General features: G+C 40.7%; 1 protein-coding gene across 1 annotated transcript in view; it reads left to right on the top strand.

The window, feature by feature from the left end:
* The window catches only part of PELI2 (pellino E3 ubiquitin protein ligase family member 2), a 156466-nt gene extending 142815 nt beyond the window's left edge, over positions 1-13651 (top strand). The window contains exons 4-6 of the mRNA XM_016156114.2: positions 566-763; positions 2367-2555; positions 8607-13651. Of these exons, the coding sequence (XP_016011600.1) occupies positions 566-763; positions 2367-2555; positions 8607-9173 (954 nt within the window). The 3' untranslated portion in view covers positions 9174-13651. The remainder of the gene's footprint in view (positions 1-565; positions 764-2366; positions 2556-8606) is intronic.
* Positions 13652-21339: the final 7688 nt, after the last annotated feature.

A 21339-nucleotide genomic window follows, 5' to 3' on the forward strand; every position in this document is an offset into this window, starting at 1 on the left:
AAAATTGATATGTTAAGACCAGCTTCTTAAATCTTTCATTTGCTTGCATTTCAAAGTTGAGGCTGTCTTGTACAGCCCTTTGAGTTATTCTCACACTGAGGAATAGTGTAACTGGGACCTGATGTGTATGTCTGGGTTAGGTCTGTTCTTGCTCTGTGCTAGGAGTTGCTGGTCGATTGACTTGGTGGGCAAACCCAGTCCTTGGAGCTGGGCATGGAGGAGGAGGGCAGGTGGCAAGAGTTCCTTAGTTGGCTTCCTTTAAAATCTTTCTTTTTCCACATGGAAAGACAGATGCATGTGTGCACGCGCGTGCGTGCGCGCGCACACACACACACACGAATGATTTGCCATGAAAGAGATAGTCTGATCCAAGAGATAGTCTTTTGGGGGTAAGACCTGTTTTCCTCCAGAATAGAAAGTTAGGTTTCTCTCTTAACATTTAAAATCTGGTGGTTGGTTACTGCAACATCTCTTTAAATTCTGACCTTCCGAGCAGAGATGATGAATGTTAAAGGCATCCTGAACACTCGTTTCCAATGAGCTATGAGTATTTTGATTTCCTTAGGTGGGCAGATCAACCGAAAGCCCGATTGACTTCGTGGTTACAGACACGGTTTCTGGCAGCCAGAATAATGACGAAGCCCAGATCACACAAAGCACCATATCCAGGTTCGCCTGCAGAATTGTCTGTGACAGGAATGAACCTTATACGGCACGGATATTCGCAGCTGGGTTTGACTCTTCCAAAAACATATTTCTTGGAGTAAGTACTGTTGATAAGCACATTGTTTCAAGTAAAACATGCATTATTATCATGCATTATTATCACATATAACATTTAATTGTGGCCAAAAACATTGCTTTGCTTGATGCCCTCCCCCTGCAGTTAAATTTTGAGATTTTAGTATTCAGACAGCCAATTGAAAAGCTGTTATTCAAAATCTGAAAATAATTGTCATTACTTGTTATTTGTCATATTTGCTGTATTAATTATAATATGTACAGGAATTTCTTTTTTAAAGTTTATATTAACATCATGCATAAGGTATTTATGGTAGATTTAAGGGGGTTTATTTCAAAGGGAAAAATAGCCAAATTTAGATAATTAGTGTTCAAAGGAAAATGTTCATTCATTCATTCAAAAAATTCGCTGTTTATTCCATATATTGGGTGTCGTGACAGCGCAGAGAACAAAACCGTTTTAAAATCTTTGCATTCATAGGGTTTCCATGTAAATGAAACCCAAAAGTTTTAGTGACTATCTAGTTTTGATATAGTTCTTCTTTGAATTAGGACATTTTTGCAGGGCAAGGGGAAAAAAAGACACTCAGATGGCTGAAATAATAATAAAAATGTATTATCCAATATTGCAGGGAGCGGCAAGGAAGGCCAGCTGCATGGTTGGTTAATTCAGTGGTTCTGTGACATCCAGGGACCCAGGTTCTTTCTGTCTTGCCCTTTGCCTCTCCGGGTGCGTCAGCTCTCTCAGGCAAGGTCTGCTGTGGGTGAGAGATGGCTCCTGCACTGCCACACACCCCCTGCAGCAGGACAGCTTCCAGCCTAGGAGGTAGCAGAGGCACTGTTTATCCTTTGCCTCTTTGTAGAGCAAAGAAACCTTTCCAGGAAGCTTCCCAGAAGACTTAGTTTGGTCTGATTGGCCGGAACTCAGCCACATGCCTACCCCTAAACCAGCCATTGGCAAGGGGCTGGGATTGTCATAACTGACTTATGCTGATCGAGATTTACCTCTGAGTCATATGAACAATATCTGGCTCTGTCCCCAAGAGAGTAGCCAAAATCACCATGGCATAGGCATCCACGAGTGTCTGTCTTGCCATTATCTCAAGCTGCTTGTGCCCTTCCACCTCTGAGGATATAATCACCGATTTGTATGAAAAGCTAGTGGCCACAAATTGTTGGCTTAACATTTGTTGAACTTTTGTATGTCTAATAAAAATGTTTTTTCCTTCCTTCTGTGTGTTTTCCTGATAATGACTTCATATAAAACATCTTTAGATAGTCGGACGAAAGCACCACACAAACAGAACTGAGGAATGCACACTAGATTCTGGAATCACCTAGGGAGTTTTAAAAAAGAATCTCTAAGGGAGAGGCCCAGGCAACAGGTTATTTTTTTAAGCTCCCAGGATAAATATAATATGTCTCTGGAGATAAATTATTCATCCGTGTTTCCACTTCTTTCATATTGTTGGGCTAATTGCATATTTTATCCTTCTGATTATTGGTTTTAAGTAGAAAATGAAGATTCACCACTTTCCATCCCTTTGCTCCTATCCAATATTTCAAAGGAATTCTAGAATCCCTTCATTTTGAAATAATCTTAGCATGCTTTTTCTGCTCTCCAGGAAAAGGCAGCAAAATGGAAAAACCCCGATGGCCACATGGATGGGCTCACTACAAACGGCGTCCTGGTGATGCATCCAAGAGGGGGTTTCACTGAGGAGTCCCAGCCCGGGGTCTGGCGCGAGATCTCTGTCTGTGGAGATGTGTACACCTTACGCGAAACCAGGTCGGCCCAGCAGAGGGGAAAGCTGGTGAGTGAGTGGACTTCTCTCTGGAAAATGCGCCAACCTACAGAAACCTAACACGAGGACTGTCCTTTTCCTCGCCTGAAATCCAGAACCTTAGTACAGGTACAAGCGTTGTGTCCTCCTGACCCAGGAGAATGAGAATTCTGCAAGCCCCCGAAAGTAAGAGAGAAATGGCATTATTTCCTTTAATGATTCAGCTTTTCCCATAGCAGAGGAAAATTTTCTTTTGCTCCTACTACCTTAAGAGGATAATCTTTTATTATGTACTTCACCACAAAATTCCACTTAAATTCACTTTTAGAAGAACAATGCAATATACAGATAATGTATTACAGAATTATACACTTAAAACATATAACCATATTAACCAATGTCACCCCAATAAATTTAATTTTTTTATTTTTTAAAAAAAGAGGAAATTTACTTTTAGGTAAAGCTTTGCTAATTTGGAGAAATTCCAAGCAGTCTAAGACTAATTAGTGAAAAACTATAAATTACAGAATTATTTACTAGACTTTCTGGAACTAAAAGATAATTAAGTTAGCTTTTTTCTTGAGTTCATAGTAAGAAATTAATACATAATTCCCTATATAAATCACCAAAATCATAGTTATAGCTTTTTACTTGGAATAATTTATATAGTACATTGACTTGGCATGCTAATATTTTCCTAGCACTGTTACTGTGTATCCCAAATGCCCTAAAGTAGTTGGGTTTTTAACCCTTTCTTCTATGGAAAATAATTATACCTTAAATGGGCAGCTCTGGGTTGTTGATCTTGCCGTAGCTGTGGGGCACAAAACAAATTTTCCTCTCCGGTACTTTTAATTAATTGTAGAAGTTAGAACAAGAGAGAACAAATGTTTTCTTCAGAACCCTCATAGAAAAAATATAGGGGAATAGAGGCTGTGATCTAGCATTTTTCAGAGAGAAGATGATAACCAGATATTTTTCAAATGGAAAAAGGAGATGGGGGACTGTTTCACTAACCTGGTTCACCAGTCACTACCGGATGTTTGTTTTCATGGAATTTTTTAAAAATTTCTATCTTACGTCATTATTCAGCTATAGATACAACTGCTATGTTTGACAATAAAGCCCAATCTTGGAGCATCATGGCTAAGTAAATATGAGAACCATTTTCCAAGAAAGGCCAAGCAAATTCAGTAAACTTTGTTTCAGCACTTTTCAAGAGATTATAAATAGGAAAGACAATGAGAAGCAGTTTTTCCAAATAACTTTTTGTTTCTGATCAGATAATTTTACACAAAATTAACTTAGGTTGGCCAAACTATTTATTAATCATTTTAACAGCAATAGTAAGAAATCAGTAAATGGTTGCTGGGTACAGGCCCTGCATTAAGATTTCAGAAACAATAGCTCATTTAATACGCAGAACAGCCTTGTCAGAGAAATGGAATCGTCCCCATTTTTTTATAGATGAGGAAGATGTGGCTTAGAGAGGCTAAATATTGCTAAATGTCATAGAGTTAGAAGTGGCAGCAGATGAGATTGAAACTCAGGTCCCCCTGATTAAGAGTCTGGACCCCTGGCCACCACTCACTGCCTTCTTACGGATGTCACACCTGGATCTCATCTGAGGTCGTTCACACCAGAGCATTGGCCTCCTGGGCCAATATAAAGCATACACAGCAGTCCACAACGGCCTTGCTTATCCAGGAGGGCACGTCCCAGGATGTGTGTCTTGTGTACTCTAGTGATTGTGTAGTGCCCAGCTCAAGCAGCTGTGTGCCAGAGAAGTTTATGGTGCTACTAAAACAATAAACTATTTTTGTATTTAGGTATAGACTACTTTTGAAGTCTTACCTGTAAGGGACCCTTAGATCCACATAAAGTTGTGCCGTGTCGTCAGCATACAGTTGACCCAGCCAACAGTAAAGGCTTCCAGGTTACCATCAGTCTGGTCTTGGGCTTGTGGGGGACACCATGAGCATAAAGGGACCCTCCTCCCTGCAGTCCTCTCTTGTTAACTTGGAAAACAGCTTGTCTGAGCCGAAAACCTACCTATTCTTTGCACTTTTGTTTCAACGTGTTACTCTTGTCCCGTGCATGTTGTTGGAAGCAGTTGATATAAATTATATCTATCTGGAGATTAGATTTTGGGGACAGTCTCTGGCAGTCCTCTTCATTTGCAGTTTAACATAAAAATATGGAAAGTGAAGAGGTCTGCTAGAGGTCCAGAATATGTGTTTGTAAGGACAGCAGTTGTTGCCTCCTGTCCTTAGGGTGGAGCTAATGCTGGTAAAAGGTTTTGTATTAACATCATACTCAGCATTTAACGTGAATCAATATACTAATGTGTTTTGAACAACAAATCACCATAGATTCTCATTAATCCGGCAGATGATGAAACCTGGGTCCTTTGTACTTGCTCAACATAATTAAATGTGGTAAAAATGCCTTTTCAGGAACTTAACACCCTGAAAAATAGGCAAATGAACTTTGAATTGTGTCCTACTCATTTACTTAGTTAATGACAACATATGGTAACATTTTTAACATCACTCTAGTGGGCTCTTGAGTATTTTATCAAATTATATTTGAGGTATTTTATTAAACTAAATTGGTTTGAGTAAAATTAGGTAAATGCAGTTAAATTGGTTTGCTTACCTAATTTTAAGTGAAATTATAAAAATAACCATGGTGTTAGCACATGCAGGCTCTGCCGAGTGCTTTGTGTTAATTACCTCTCGGGTGTTACTCACAGCAGCCCTCTGCGTCAGCGCTGTTACTGTTCCCATCTACAGAGGGAGAAACCAGGCTTCACAAGGTCGTCCGTTGCTTACAAGTGGTGCACGGGGTTTGAATTCTGTACGTGAAGCTTCGCTATCTGACACATAGGGGCCGTTGGGTTTCAGCTCTCTTACTTCCAGAACCCTGTCTATTCCTTGTGACTTCTCCTTGCCTTTTTTTTTCCTTTGTAGAATTAAAAAAAAAAAAAAATCTGAACCCTTGCCTCTGCACAGTGGTATCTTGACTATGCTGCCTTTCGCATGCTGAATTTTGGAGAAAAAATACACATTTTGTTCACAGATAGAGATAGCACACAAGAAATGACAGTTAAGAGGGAAAACAGGCTACTGTTTGAGCAGCCACTATGTATTAATGGTTCCAAAGTCTGGCTGTAGGTTCCAGTGCTGATTCTACCACGTAGTAGCTCCACAGTCTTAAATCTATGACTTGACCCCTCTGCCTGGCCTCACAGTCGTTTAATTGGAGTGGTGCTAGTACATATCTTCTAGGATTGTTATAATAAGTAGGGATTGGAGTGGTGGTATACACAGTAACAGTCCATGTTGGTTAGTTGTTAGGACTACGCGGGGGCTGGGAGCTGGGGTCCGGCAGTGAGGAGGATGTCCTGGGCTCTGCCTGCGAATGGTGTGGTCTGGAGAAGGTCTCAGATATGGCAGCACTTCATCAGGCTATTGTGCAATGACCACAGTTATATAGGAGTCCCTCAGAGGAACACCTGTCCTAGACATGGGAGACAAGAGTATGTGGAAAATAAAGGACCATAGACTCAAAATTCATGAGACGTTGTTTACCAAGCACTGCCCTACAGGAAGGAAAGAAGGGGTCATCGAACAGGTTGGCCACCACCAAACCAGTTTCTTACTGCATCAGAATTGTTCTTTTAGGCACAGTTACATGCTCAGATGAGACCTCCTCTGAGAATTATTGTCATCAGCAAGGGAGGACAGCCTCATGACAGCCCGTGAGAGGGGAAGAGGCTGTGGGACACTTGGTGTAATGGTGGGGTGTGGAGGAGTCTTCAGCAGACTTAAAAAAAGGTGTGTGAAAGGAGTCACAATGCTTGTCCTGTCAGTGTTAAGATTTATCATTAATTTGGACTTTAACTTTTTCTAACTAACATTTGGTACTTTCTTATTAGGGAGGGGCTGATCTCTTGACTAAAGGAAAACTACCAAGCAAAGAGACACCCCCATGAGACCTGAACGATAAGTGGGAATTTGCCGAGCTGAGAGGTAGATTTGGCTTGGGGTGTGATGGAGAATGAGGCAGAGGGCACTCATGCTCGTGCGTGTGGGCCATCCAGGTTGGCATGTTCTTAGACCAAACTCAGTGCTCTCAGCATGGGCCAGTCCTGTTTCACAGTTAGGCAAGAGCCACAGCTTCAGAAGCCAAGTGGCCATACGGTGAATGTTAAGAAGTTTGGGCTTCATCCTGAGGGCAGTGGAGAGCCAGCAAAGTCCTTTGAGTCAGAGAATGACAAAATTTCTATTTTCCTGTACCTCTGTCTTCCTTTTACATGGTTGCTTTGGTGCATCCCAGTCTTAGTGGAGTGGGTCCCTGGCTCTGTCTTCAGCCTCTGTGCCTTGCCAGGGACCCTGCCCGGGCAGTCTCATCCACTCCAGGGCTTCATCTAGGTGCTGATAAATCCCAGATGCGCTTCCCTGAGTCAGGCCCCACGTGCCTTCTGTGCATTACACTGCGCACACTCTGCGCAGCCTGCAGATCCTGCACACCCCAAACTGACCTTTCTGTCTTTTCCCCCGGAGGTGCCATTTCTCCTAGACTCCCTGTCTGTGGAAAGCCCCATTCTACATGGACAGTGAAGCTAGATACATTAAAGTCTTTCTTCCTACATCAGGCTGTTGAGTCTTATTCCTCAACGTTCAATTCCTGTGCCTCTTCTTATCTGTTGCCACTGATACTCTCTGCCTGGAGGGAGAACTCCCACTGTTTTCCCCACGTCTAGTCTTATACTCTTCCAGTCCATCCTCCACATTTCTGGAAGGGACCTGACCTTTTTGAAAGGCAACACTGTTCTATTATAGTTGCCTTAACCTCTCCAATGACTCCCTCTGGGCCTGGAGGGCCAACCTGTCTCTCCTGCCTGGGCCTCTTGTCCTGGCCCTGCCCCCCGCGCCCCGCACTCCATCCAGGAACTTTCATGCCTCCTTCCCGTGCTTCCTATCCCACCCACTGACTCCTGACAACATCTTTTTCAAATCTGTTCAGAGAAAACAATTTTTTTTCTAATCTTCTATCGGAGTAACAGTAGCAAACACTTACATACTGTTTACTGCATGCCAGGGGTTGTTCTAAGAACTTTACGTTAATTTATTTAACCTTCACCATCCCCTAATCTACATTTTACAGAAGGGGAAACCAAGGCACCCGGGGTTTAAGTAACTGCCTAAGGTGGCATCACAGCTAGAAGGTGACAGAGCCGGATTCAAACCCAGGCAGTCAGCTCCAGAGTCCCCGCTCGTGGCCTCTGGCGATGTGGCCTCATGTGGCACTTGCAGCACTTGACTGACCTTTGGCTGGAGCCTGTCTGGTTCCTACTGCTAAGGAACAAGGCTCTTCATGACGGGGTGAGGTTTCACTGGCCTTTGGACAGCAGAGCTGAGAGGACGTGCGGCATGTGGAGGCAGCAGTCAGATTCCTGCTGCGCCGTCTCGCAGGGCTTCTCGTCAGCTGTTCACTCGTCCTGGGAGCACCTGGTGCTTAGCACCGCTTTCCTTTTTAAAACGAAGGCTCCCAGTGAACGCTTCTGCTCCAAGCCTTAGGAATTCAGGATAAAAGATAGATTGTTTGAAGGGTCACCAGCAGTCGTGCGGACCGGACCACTGCTGTGGGGCCCCACGGGGGCTTCTGAATCAACTCTGGTCAGAACGAGTATGGGGTCTTCACGGTGGACTAGGAGGACGTCTCCTGTCCCTGATGAGATCAAAGAGTAATTCTGCTATTGTCTTAAGGAGAGAAAATAAAACTCTTAAGGACATTGGTACTTATTAAAATTACCACTACCCGAATTGAAGATGTACAGCTAGGGAGAGCTCGCTTACGGCGTCATGCCTATGGCACATACGTGTTGTATCCGGTGTTCAAATAAGGAAACTGAGGCTCAGGGAGGGTAAGTTATTCCCCATGTCCCGTTTTTAGTGCAATGCACTGCCTCCCCTCGTTTGCCTCAGAGGTGTGTTTTATTTATTTTGAGACAGAATGTTAGAGTGATGTGTCGAATTTTGCTTTTAAAAGGCATGTCTGTCAAACTTGTTGTAGGTGGAAACGGAGACCAACGTCCTGCAGGACGGCTCCCTCATCGACCTGTGCGGGGCCACTCTTCTCTGGAGAACAGCAGATGGCCTTTTTCACGCTCCAACACAGAAACACATAGAAGCCCTGCGGCAGGAGATCAACGCCGCCCGGCCACAGTGCCCTGTGGGGCTCAACACCCTGGCCTTCCCCAGCATCAACAGGAAGGAAGTGGTGGAGGAGAAGCAGCCCTGGGCATACCTCAGCTGTGGCCACGTGCACGGGTACCACAACTGGGGCCACCGGAGTGACACGGAGGCCAACGAGAGGGAGTGCCCCATGTGCAGGGCAGTGGGCCCCTACGTGCCTCTGTGGCTCGGCTGTGAGGCAGGATTTTATGTCGACGCAGGACCGCCAACACACGCTTTCACCCCTTGTGGACACGTGTGCTCAGAGAAGTCCGCAAAATACTGGTCTCAGATCCCTTTGCCTCATGGAACTCACGCGTTTCATGCTGCCTGCCCGTTCTGCGCCACGCAGCTGGTTGGGGAACAGAACTGCATCAAATTAATTTTCCAGGGTCCAGTTGACTGATGCCCTTGACAGCCATCTACGATTTTATTAACAAGTTACTGTGAAGATTTTTGCCACTAACTCTAGATTTTACCTTTTTATAATGCTGTTTATTAAGGGGAGGGGGGCCTGAGGCTGGGAGAAAAGAGGGGACATAGCGATGAAACATACCAGGAATTTAACAGATATCAGTGGTGTGTTGCATGCTCAAAACAGCGGCATTGTCATTGAAGTCTGCTTGATCAAACCACACTATCTTTCTATAATTGGATTTAAAATGCCATGCTTTTACTTTAAGCTCCGGTTTTAAAACAAGTTTTTTCCTTTGTGGTCTTGGACAAAACTTTAATTAATATTTTACAAGTGAAGAAACTTGTTCAAAAGTGGTTGGCTTTTCATGTGCAGCCTTCTGAGCTGCGGGGTGTAAGTATTACCTGAAAGACATGGCAATGTCTGGAAATACTTGACAGCCTAGGTAGAATCTGCAGATACCAAAGGGGGCGGCTCTATAAAATGATGTTGGTGGACAGGAGACCGTAGGCACAGGTGGTGGTTTTGAAATCTGGAGCTTTTTCCTGATTTACCTTTCTTACCTTTCGGGTGAGAGAATATCTGTATGTTGTCATGTTTTCTTTTAATTAACGTTGGTGGAATTTTATTATTTTATGCACACTTTCACCAAATACCTTGGCATTTCAAACAAAGAATTTTCCATGACTTTTTAAGTCTGCTTTTTGTTATTTCTGTCTACTGTGGTTTGTCCCCGATATTCATCTTGTATGGCCAGAACTGTTTGGTTGATTAAAATATAGCAACTCTTAAAAATTCATTAACTAGGAATGATTATTGCAGCAGTAAACATGGCCTAGGTACTATAATATCAAGTTTATTTGCTTATCGAATTGTTTTAAGATTTAAGAGCGATTAAAAATGAGATTTCATGTGTTCAAACCACTTGTTGGGATTTCATACCTTTTTTTTTTCTTTTTCTTAAAAAAAAGTCAAAATTCTGTGAGCCTAACAGCAACATATCACAATGATATGGGCATTTTTATGCATCCCCTTTCCACCATCTGTCACCTTCTCTCACAGCTTACGGAGCCCTGTAAGTTTTGAAAATGTTTGCAAATCAAACTAAATTTAAATGTGATCATTAGATATATACAACACCAAGTGGTACATCTGCAGAGATAATTTGAAATTCCTGATTTCAAGAGAGCAAATGAGTGTTTACGGAGGAATAATTAAATCGGAATTTCATATGAGCGTCACCATCCCTCTCTGTTAGTTTCATTTCATTCGGAATAATAATTCTCGGATGCTCGTTCTGTGTGGTACCAGTAGTATTACTACTCCCAAAATGTAAAATCCTTTAGGACCCGAGAATGCCAGCGCTGGCTGAGATGAAATAGACCCCTGCCACTTGGAGCAAGTATTTATTTAAACTAACATCCTCTGAAATTGACCATTGCACATTTGTGCTACATTTTTTACCTTTGTAAAGATATATAATTTATATGCTTCTAATATGCTATATCTGTACTTGAATTGGTTTTTCCACGTTTTACCTACCGGCAAATATTTTGCCTATTTTCAATTGTTCTAACCCATTTCCAATGTCCTTTCCCTTAACGTGATAAAATATATTACTCTTGATTGCTGCTGCTTAATTTGACTTAATATATAAAAAGTTCAGCCTCTCGGTTTTAAAATAGCTTTACTTTTCAATGGAGATTATTGTTTTTGATAAGGCGTTATTGTTTTGGTAACCTTTAAGTGATGTGAAAATTCAACAATGGGCTTCTTATTGATAGCTACTCTATTTTGTACAGCTTACTCTGCCTGCAAACAGAAAAGGAAAGAAAACAATGGAATTACATTCGAATAATATGTCAAATACCTTCTGATTTAGCCAGAGTCTCCAATGATTAGCTTTCACTGGTACCTTTTCAGTCTGTGATTCTCCACAGTGATAAAGGAGGCACACGTTCCATTTTCTTGCTACAGAGCTAGAAGGTGGTTTGAGGAGTCTTGCTATATTCTAAAAGCATCTTGTAAGGTAAATGGTCTTGCATCCAGAAATACTAGGTTTTACCTTTCAAAAAAATTTTTCCAGAAAGGTATGCTCTGACAAAATTTGCCATTTCAAGAACTATATATATAAGTCTAGTAGTTCTGCATGCAACAGATTGCCGCAAAATAAAATTATCTTCCAACCTGAAAAATTTGACTTTTAGTAAACTTGGATAACTACATGTACTTTGAAATTTGGGTAATAGATTCTAAACTCTTGGAAGAGGTAACAGTGAACCACTCTATCCGTACCACATCCTGTCCTTTGACTTCCGAGTGAGGTCCTCCCCCACCCTGCCCCAGAGAGGGGGCAAGTCTGCAGAAAGAAAACCATGCTCATCTTGACCACTTCTACTAAGATCCCCTTATAATTTTGACTAATGAGATTTCTTTTTCAGAGTTGAAAGCGAGTTAGTTAGGAATAAAGAGCTCTAGCTCACCAAAGTAGAGTAATACAGTTCAGAAAAAGTAACTTCTCAAAGGTCGTTTCTGTTCTCGTCTTGCTTGCCATCACAAAGGGCGAGTCTCACTCTCCGGTGTGAAGAAATTGCTAACCAGTTATCCTGATCTGGGTCTGACAGAAATGCCTTTTGTGAATAGGTTTCCAGTTCAGCCCCAGTTATTCCCATAGATATTTTTTTCAGTTGTTTATGTCCGCTTACTACAAAAAATAATAATAATAATAATGATTCAGAACAAATGGGATACAACTCAATATTTTTCTAGTCCGGAGTTTTTTATTATTAATAATAGGTGCTGCCACGTCATGCATGCTTCAACTTTTAACATTCCCTTATTTGATTCTACTTTTTGCAAAGAGGGCTACAGTTCACACTGCAGAGTAAACATTAAGCTTTCTGGGTGCACTCCCCCACCCCCACTGTGGCCCAAAAGAATTAAAATCTTTTATTACAAATAGAGAGCATATTTATCATTCCTCGATAGTTAATTATAGAGTTTGGTACCTTTGTGCCTCAGGGAAGCCACGTGATATTAACTGGTTATAGAATTTCAGGGTTAGGGTTTAGGGAAAGGAGAAAGCCATTGGAAAAATGATGGGCTCCATTAAGGAGACTAATGAATCTGGATGCAGAAATATGCCAGGAACTGGCATACAAATGATTGTAGAATTTATTTCCAGTATCAATAGGGAAATTAAGTTATTACATACGTATACTGTGTTAAGGAAATTGAGAACTCTTAAAGCTTCAATGCTTTATCTTTGCTTATATGGAAAAACTCAAACCCCCGTTAAGTGAGTTTAAGGAAAACTTCTTCCTTCTTAAGTGTAACATACAGATTGATACCTGCCGTTCTATGATTTTGATCAACTTTTTTTTAAAGTCATTCTGTTCTCTGGATTTGCATGAAAGGATTATGATCACAACATCGTTGTTGCTGGCTGAAACCTAGTTATCTTCATGCAGTCCTGCCTTGTGACAGTGGACTTTGATAGACAAACCACAGAACCATGTTTTTAAGCCAGGTCCAGCTCTGTTCCCTTGCCTGTCAATCTTACATCCCCACAACTTAGCCTTCCTGGGCTGAGGGTATGAAGTTTCTCCTTAAGTGCTAGAAATGGAGCACAGCCCTGTGATCATTTATGACCCAAAGGCCAACGAGAAAATTTTAGGATCTTTTTAAAAGAATGTAAGCATTATTGAAGCAGCAAAACAAAAGTTTCAGTATTTCTTTTTTGTAGAACTTATATCCTCTCAAGTAAGTCTTAGCCTTCATGAAGAATCCCAAGAGGAAGACAGGGAAAAGCAAATATTTTTCCAGTTCTCTTAACTGTTTCTGAACAAACAAAAGTAAACTCAGTGAAAGGAAAGTTGTTTCATTTTAGCCAAGATGACAGATTGCTTCTCTGTATTAAATAGTCTAGAAGTTAAGGGGTGATCATATTTACCACGTATAGTGTTATGAGCAGTTAAATTTTATGGCTATATTTGTAAAACTGTTCTTTTATATTTCATGTCAAATTGAAAAGTTTATTTCTTCACTATTGTACCTGTGGAAATACAAGCCATTTTACAGGAAAACTCTTCAAAAACTATTAAACGAATCTCAGTATGTTTATGACTGGTTGTTTTCAGACTCTGTGGCTATCATGGGTTCATTAGGACATTGAGTAGGAAGTTAATAGAAAAATAGGCTTGGTTTTTTTCATTTCTCAGACTTCCAAGTTGATCCAAAACAAACTTATTATTGTTTTATATTCTGCATCATATGTACATATTAAAATCCAGATACTGAAAATCTTAATTTTTTTAATAATAGAAACTTCATTGGTGCTTTATTATTATTATTTTGTGTGTGTGACATTACATCACTGTCAAATAACTTTCAGGAACATTTAACCAAACTTGTAGAATTAATGGATTTTCTTCATGATCATTAAAGTCATATTGTTACTTTTGCGACAATCTTCATTCTCATTTAATGTAAGGATTATGTATCAGCCTTCAAGCCTTAAACAAATAGTCTTTTGTAAGAAAATATATGTATTTATGACAGATTTTTTCCCATCACATTGATATTTAAGGAATCTTATTATTGAGGAAAGTAGATTTTTTTTACTTCCAAGAAAATGCACATTTATATAGGCTTTTATCTCAAGAGTCAAGTATCCCATACTTTATTAAATCTAAGATGCCATGAATTGTAAAATGTGTTATTACAGATAAACATGATTATAAATGTAAACTACATTCCATTTGCCAAGGGTGCCAAGACTATTCATGGGGAAAAAAATAGTATTTTCAACAAATAGAGTTGAGGCAGCTAGATGTCCACATGTAAAACAATTAAGTTGGACCCTTACCTCATACAAAATATAAAAATTAACTCAAAATGGATCGAAGAGCTAAAACTATAGAATATTTAGAGGAAAACAGTAAATCTTTGTGACCTTGGGTCAGTCAATGGTTTCTTAAATATAACACCAAAAAATACAAGCAACGAAAGAAAATTTGGACTTGATCAAAATTAAAATGTTTTTTGCATCAAAGGATACTGTCAACAAAGTAAAAAGCAGTCCACAGAATGGGAAGGGATATTCGTAAATCATGTATCTGATAAGAGAGCTGTATGCAGAATGTGTGAAGAGCTCTTATGACTCGTCAATAAAAGGACAACTCAGTTAAAAAATGGTCAAAAGATGCAAATAGATATTTTCAAAAGAACATATACAAATGATCAATAAGCACATAAAAAGATTCTCAACATTATTAGCCATCAGGGAAATACAAACTATGAGATACCATTCTATACCAACTATGATGGCTAAAATCAAAAGGAAAGTAACAAGTGCTGACAATTGGTTGAAAAATTAGAGCCCTCATACATTGTTGGTGGGATTACAAAATAGTACAACTGCTTTAGGACAGTTTGGCAGTTACTCTAAAGGTAAAATACACTGTTACTATGTGACCCAGCATCTTCACTTCTAGGTATATTCCCAAGAGAGCTGAAAACATATTCACACAAAAATTTGTGCATGAATATTCATAGCAAGAATATTCATAGTAACCAAAAAGTAGAAACAACCTAAAAGTCCATAAACTGATGAATCAATAAACAAAATGTTGTATATCTATACAATGGAATATTATTTGGCTCAAAAAAATTAAAGAAGGGCTGCTCAATACTACAACATGGATGAACTTTGAAAACACGCTCAGTGAAAGAAGCCAGACACAAAAGGGCACACATGATATGTCAGAAATAGACATAATACTTGATTAAAACAAATCCTGGGTCCATTTTAAGACACTCCCATAAACACAATAGAATTGAAGAATAATATGCAAAGAAAGAAAACACTCTCAAAATTGAAGTAGAAGTAAAAATATGGGAAGAGGAAAACCTTTGAAAACAATATGTTGATAAAATTTATTATTTATTTCTCTACTTCTGTTTGGAAAAGAAGTTACTTAAATCCAGCAGATAGATATTGGAACTATGGAATATCCATAGAAATAAATATCCATGTGCTTTTGGGTACTTGCCAGAGTGTTAACAAAATTATGGACGGCCTTAATATAGCAAAGGTAATCTTCAATATAATTAACAATTCGTTAGTTAATTTAACCTCATCAACACTTTCAAACTTGGACTACTCAGGGTTTTTTGTTTTGTTTTGTTTTCATTTTATTTTCCAGAACTTTTTAAGTGACTTCTCATGGTTTTACTGCCAAATTTTAAAACACCGAGCCCTTGGGTTAGCTGTAATATGCCCATATATATAATTAATCATCCAAAGAAAATCCAAATTATAACAGCTATTTGGAGTAAAGAATGAGGAGGACAGAGGTAGTGAGAAAAAGGGTAGACCTGTAAATAATTGCAGTGCACACACTCAAGGCAGCAGCCTCTGCAGTGACCATTATAGGGACAAGATGGAAAGCACAGCCAAGCAAGTACATTGCACCAAGATTCTGTGTCCTAAAAGGCGGGACAAACAATTTATAGGTTGAGGAAGACCTAGACAAATTTCAGGAGGAATCATTCGTGCTGAAGCAATGAACACTTTCTAGAGAGCTATTTGAGGAGGCAGATGTTCAGATAATATATTGCTGCTTTGCATTTCTATAACACCTTCCATCTAAGAGCTGCAGAATGTAACACAAACATTAACTAATAAATTAAACCTCGTGGCACTTCTGCATGATCGATAGACATAATAGCCATTTTTATAGTGCAAGAAAGGCAGCAACCTGCTCAAAGGTGCTGAAGTCATACATCCAAGGTCATGAAGGGGGGGAAAATGGCAAGCTTTTTCAAAATGGGGCATCAGTTCTCCCCACGCTCGCACAACGTGCTTCCCACTAGGCAGGTCAGCAACTTCAAGAGATGTTTCCTTCTGTGTGGCATTTAGCACTGACAGAGGTTACCCTGGTTTCCAGTGCTTCCTTCTGGGAGATATATCATTAATTTAACTGGGAGATGGTTTGAAAATAATAAATAATAATAAACCTTGAATCAAACCCTTATCCAGGAATTAATTTGTTTGCTAATGCTAGTCTCTTGCTGGCATGACAGTGGCCCTTAGCTCTAGAATTACGAGTTTATATTGCTTGATCCAATTATGCAAAGGATTTAAAATATTACAAGACTAACAACACCAACACATCTGCATAGGCATTAATGTAATTATTTGTTTTGCTATTTTAATTTCTGAAAAGCCCATAAAACTGTCTTCAAAAATAGAGTGTGACATCTCAACAAAAGACAGTGCCAAGTCCTTAACAGAATCTAACTGGCTTGTCAGTAAAATCTTTTTTACTCTGGTCAAACATCACTGCATATCTTCCTAAATGCTAACACACCTCTCCATTATCACCAGCTTGGCTCAGTAACAACCTGCTTGGCATAGTAACAACCAGTTCCACAGTGGTACTGTCTTTTTTCTTCTCTCTCTCCGATAACCCACATAATTTCTCCAGTAGAACAATAAGGCAGAGGGAAAACAGAGAGAGGAAATAAAATATAAAATCCCTGTGCTCAAAGTCCCTTTTTTTGCCCAGTCTTTAATTCCCACCACCCTCTTCCACCCCTGACCTATGGATGTTGCCGTTTCCCCTTATGAACTGGATCTCTGGGGGAACTGGATCTCCGAAAGCGAGGCATCTCCTCCCACATGCTCGTGGAGTGCACCCGGCCCGGGGTATTGTCCGTGGCTTCACCGAGGGTGCTAACCCAGGACCTCGCAGATAAAGCAGACATGCTAACCACTACACTATGGAGCCACCCCCGCTCATAGTCCTTTTTGGGAAGATAATAGCCACCTCTGTTACACAAAGTTATGATTCTACCCTGGTACACATTTTCAAACTTCTCGTAGAGTACCTAGCTCTGTTCTAAGTCACTTTTGTTCTTAATTTGTATTTGTTTTCTCTCTTTTATAGCAAAAAGTAGGAGCTTTTTCTTTTTTCATGAAGGAAGGTATAATTTACTTGTTACTTTAACATTCAGCCTCTTCCTTCTCCAAAGCCTGTCTTACGCAGGCATTAGCACTCATATCTGATAAGACTATTAACTCACAGTGCTAACAAATTACATCTTGCACTTTGCATTCTCAACCTGCCTCCTACCTGTTGTCTCCCTGACCCTCCCAACACCCCACGGGCAGGAACCAACTGCAATGCGGTGAGGCGACCTCGCGCCAAGGCAGCAGAGGCAGGATGGACCCCACCTCTGGGTTTCCACTGGGAGTACTGGAAACCACGTGAACGTAGAGGCAGGCATGCCGGATGCAGACCTCAGCACTGAGAACTGGTCATCCCAAAGAAATTCTGTGACACATTGCCCTACTCATCTCAACAAGGAGTGGGTGCTTATCCACAAGGAGTGGGTGCTGTGCATGTTTGGATGATGGGGGACAATGAATGGCCATAATTCAAGGAAGAAAAAATAAAAAAGACCACCTTCAGTGACTGATACAGCCTCTGAGAGGCTGCTTAAAATCCTCCTTGTAGACCAGGTAGCTTTTTTAAAGCATGATTTGTCTTGAGGTTAGGAAACAGTAAACTTTGGGAGCACAGTCCATTTCTGACTGGTGTGGGCAAAGCACCAGGGTCAAAAGGAGAGGAGGTGAGGAAGACAAGTCAGCCAGAACAGCGCATCAATCAACCAGCCTCCTGAGCCTCTGCCCCACAGGCACTGTGGTTTCGTACTTTCTGGCCTCCGTGATTTGCTCAGAACTCTCTTGTGTATCAAGGTTGATACACTTAAAGGAGGAACTAAAGACCTTGTGAGAGAAGAGAAACCATCTGAAGCGCTCCTGGGTGGGAATGAGATAATTTCTCAGCACTGGGCTCTGTGGTTTGGCCTTCGGAGCCTGGGTCCTAGGCTGCCTGAGGCTCATTTGTCTCACTCCAAGAAGCAGCCCAGGGTGAGCCGAAGGAATGACCCCACTGCTCACGCCCTCATTATTAAGGTTTTTAGGGGGAAAATGACAGCCTTTTCTATGGGAGTTCATATTACAACCTTTGAAGCAGCCGTAACATAAAACCAGAGTGCATGAAACCAGTCCTCTTGATCTTTCAGGGAATTCGTGTTTTGTCAGAAAAGGAAACTCTTAATCATTTGAGTCCCTGCTAGACTGAAAATTGGCAGGGTCGAATGATTTTGTGACAACAGAAGAAGCTTTGTGGCTACAAATTTATTTCAGATTCTCACTTGAGACCATCAACAAAATGGAAAGGCAACCTACAGAGCAGGAGAAAATATTGGCAAATCACATATCTCATAAGGAGTTGATATATAAAATATATAAAGAATCCATAACTCCATAGCTAAAAAATAAACAATCCAGGAACTGAATAGACATTTTTCCGAAGAAGACATACCAATAGCCTATCATATAACTTTTTTTACTCCTGTGCATTATACATACGTATCATTCTTTTTTGAAAAATCTTGATAATTACATTTTTGTTGAGTTAAAATGACATAAAGTTTACCATTTTAGTCATGTTTAAGTACACAATGCAATCACGTTAAGTACATTCACACTATTGTACAGCCGTCGCCACCTTATCGACCAAACTTGCTTTTTCCTCTGGTGAATGTGATCAGAGGGGCCTGGAGGTAATTCCATAGAATCTAGCACGAAAAGTGATCCAACTGCGAGCAAAGACACCTGGCTTCACCTTTTCATGCCACGTTGGAGCAGTGTGACACATGCTGCTTATACAAAAACACAGTTTTCATTACCACTGTGGCTTATTAGCACATAGCGGTTGGTTTGTGTTGCAAAGTAGTCCATCCCAAATCCTTTGGTTCCAGTGTGGCCAGTTAACTTGGTATTGAGGCCTCTTCCCAGTCCCCATTAGTTGTTTCATAAATAACTCCCCAGCGCAAAGTTAGGAAGTTGAATAAATTCCTCTTGCGAGTCAACGCCTAATAAATGAAATTGTCTCCAGCATAACCCCAGTAAAACCTGGAATTGTCTTGGTAATTAAGAAATGTTTTACTCTATTTGCCAGTGTTGTCATCTCCAACTGCATCTTAGACACCTCCATCATACTCATCTAAGAAGAGAGCTTTTCTCTGGCCCCCCACTCTTGTCCCAATTCTAATGTCACTGACTTTGCAAAAGAGCCCCATCCCCCAGTGTTCCTGGGCAGCCGAGAAGCTGCCTCCTCTGCAAATAACATAACAAGGGAACAGCACTATTGACACTAGCCACGCAATTTCCATTGTTGGAAACTCTTTGGAATTTTAAAAGCTAAGTAGTTTAGATGCCTGCAGTTAATAATGTCCTTTGGATGATTATGGTTGCTGTTTGCATTTCCTGATCACATGAGGCAAGTTATCTGCCCAGTACATAGATTTTATAATCCATCGGCTTTCATACAAGTCATTTAAACAGAGAAATTGGGACAGGTGTATGAGTAGGACAGACTTGTCTCAGAGAACTCCAATGGGATGAAGATTGAATAATGTGAGGGAGAAAGTGAAGAGTTCCATTAAAAGCCTAAAAAGGTATGATCAATTGCGCCCAACTTAACGAAAGAGGGGACATGAGAGTTGATGGTCAGCCAATATGAACAGCAGTACTGGGAGGCTGTGAGTCCTCAGTCTCTGCTAAATTGCAGTCCTGAGTGTAAGGAGGTTGCGAGTTCGGTTCCAGCTTCTGCATTGTTCCACGTTGGTAACTGGACTGTTACCAACTGAAGCATTAGACGGAATCCTTCTCCTAGGGAAGCACCTGCTTCCTGCCATTCAGACGCAATGATTCCATGTCCTCCTTCGAGCTCATCATTTTCTGACAGCGTCATCTCCCCGCATTCTCTTCCATGTCCTTCTCTGCTGAGAATCAGCTATAGAGTGAAACTGGAAATTTTAGAGAGATTTGAAATGAAATCTTTTATGCCTTCTTATTCTAGTTTTCCTCCACATGGGGTATACTTAGCACATGAAATTACAGAGGCCTGAGGTTACAAATCAACCTAATTCCTGGGCTGCTATTTCCCTGAATTGCTTGTCTTCTCCTTTCTAGGCTCTTGCCCAGGAAGGTACAGAATTACAACTTGATGAATTACCATGGCAAACCCTATACATTACCTTTTAAAGGTTCTAGATTATATAGGTCACATATCCATGAAGCCACCCTTAGGTAGGTAATTATCTGAATAAGATCAGGGTCCTATTAGAAATGAGAGGATAGAGATTGAATTCTCAGTCTACGTTATCCATCTCACTGTCTGTGAGAAATCAGGTACTCCAAATCGTCATCTCTATATCTGTTGTAAAGCTGATATGCAAACCCAATTCAGTCTACAAAACCAGTCCACTTCCACTATACCGCTCCCGTTCTCATATCAATAACCTGTAATCGGGGATTGCTTTCTGCCTCCTGATTCTTGTGTTCTAGTAAATTGTCACCAACTAGAAATTCATGCTCCTAGATCTACCACAGAAAGTAATTGGAATTCTGCATAAAAACAGATACTTCCTAATGGTTGTTTTTGGAGACCCATTTAGTGTGGGTTTATGTATTCAGTTTATCTCTGCTCTCATTGCTAGGAGGAATGCATAAAAGACAGACTTGATTATTGTATTAAAGGAAGCTGGTAAAAGCCCCACCAAAGTGAGCCAGATACCAACTGTTTGAATCGCTTAGTCTCATTTTTGAAACATGCCCACTTTTTAAGGCCCGGGCCTTAAAACTGGAGACTCTGCTTCCCCTTCTCTGTCCTCACGAGTTTCATGGGGGGCACTGCTGTGGGGATGTTATTTCCAAAAATGACACTCAGGTATTGGGAAGTAAATGATGAATGAACAGACATTACTTGGGCAATGCAGTTTTCAGACAGGGGCTGCAAGAGAATATATTTTCAGGTGGTTCTGTTTGTATTTAACTTGGAGACCGTACATACAGTAAATCAGGAAGGCTGATAACACAATGCATAGGGGCATGTTTTATGTATGGTCCTGACAGTGTACAATGGCTGCCTCACGGAGAGGGCTGTGGATTTATGGTCCCACGCTTGCAGGTGGTGGCAGCTAAAATGTAGTGTGGCTCTCTGTCTATACCTGGAAGTATTTACTTTTCGGTTCATCCTAAGGTAAAGGGAAAGTATAAGGCAAACTATGGACTTTTTGG

The sequence above is a fragment of the Rousettus aegyptiacus genome, unplaced genomic scaffold, assembly GCF_014176215.1.
Source record: "Rousettus aegyptiacus isolate mRouAeg1 unplaced genomic scaffold, mRouAeg1.p scaffold_m13_p_3, whole genome shotgun sequence".
NCBI classification, from domain to species: domain Eukaryota; kingdom Metazoa; phylum Chordata; class Mammalia; order Chiroptera; family Pteropodidae; genus Rousettus; species Rousettus aegyptiacus.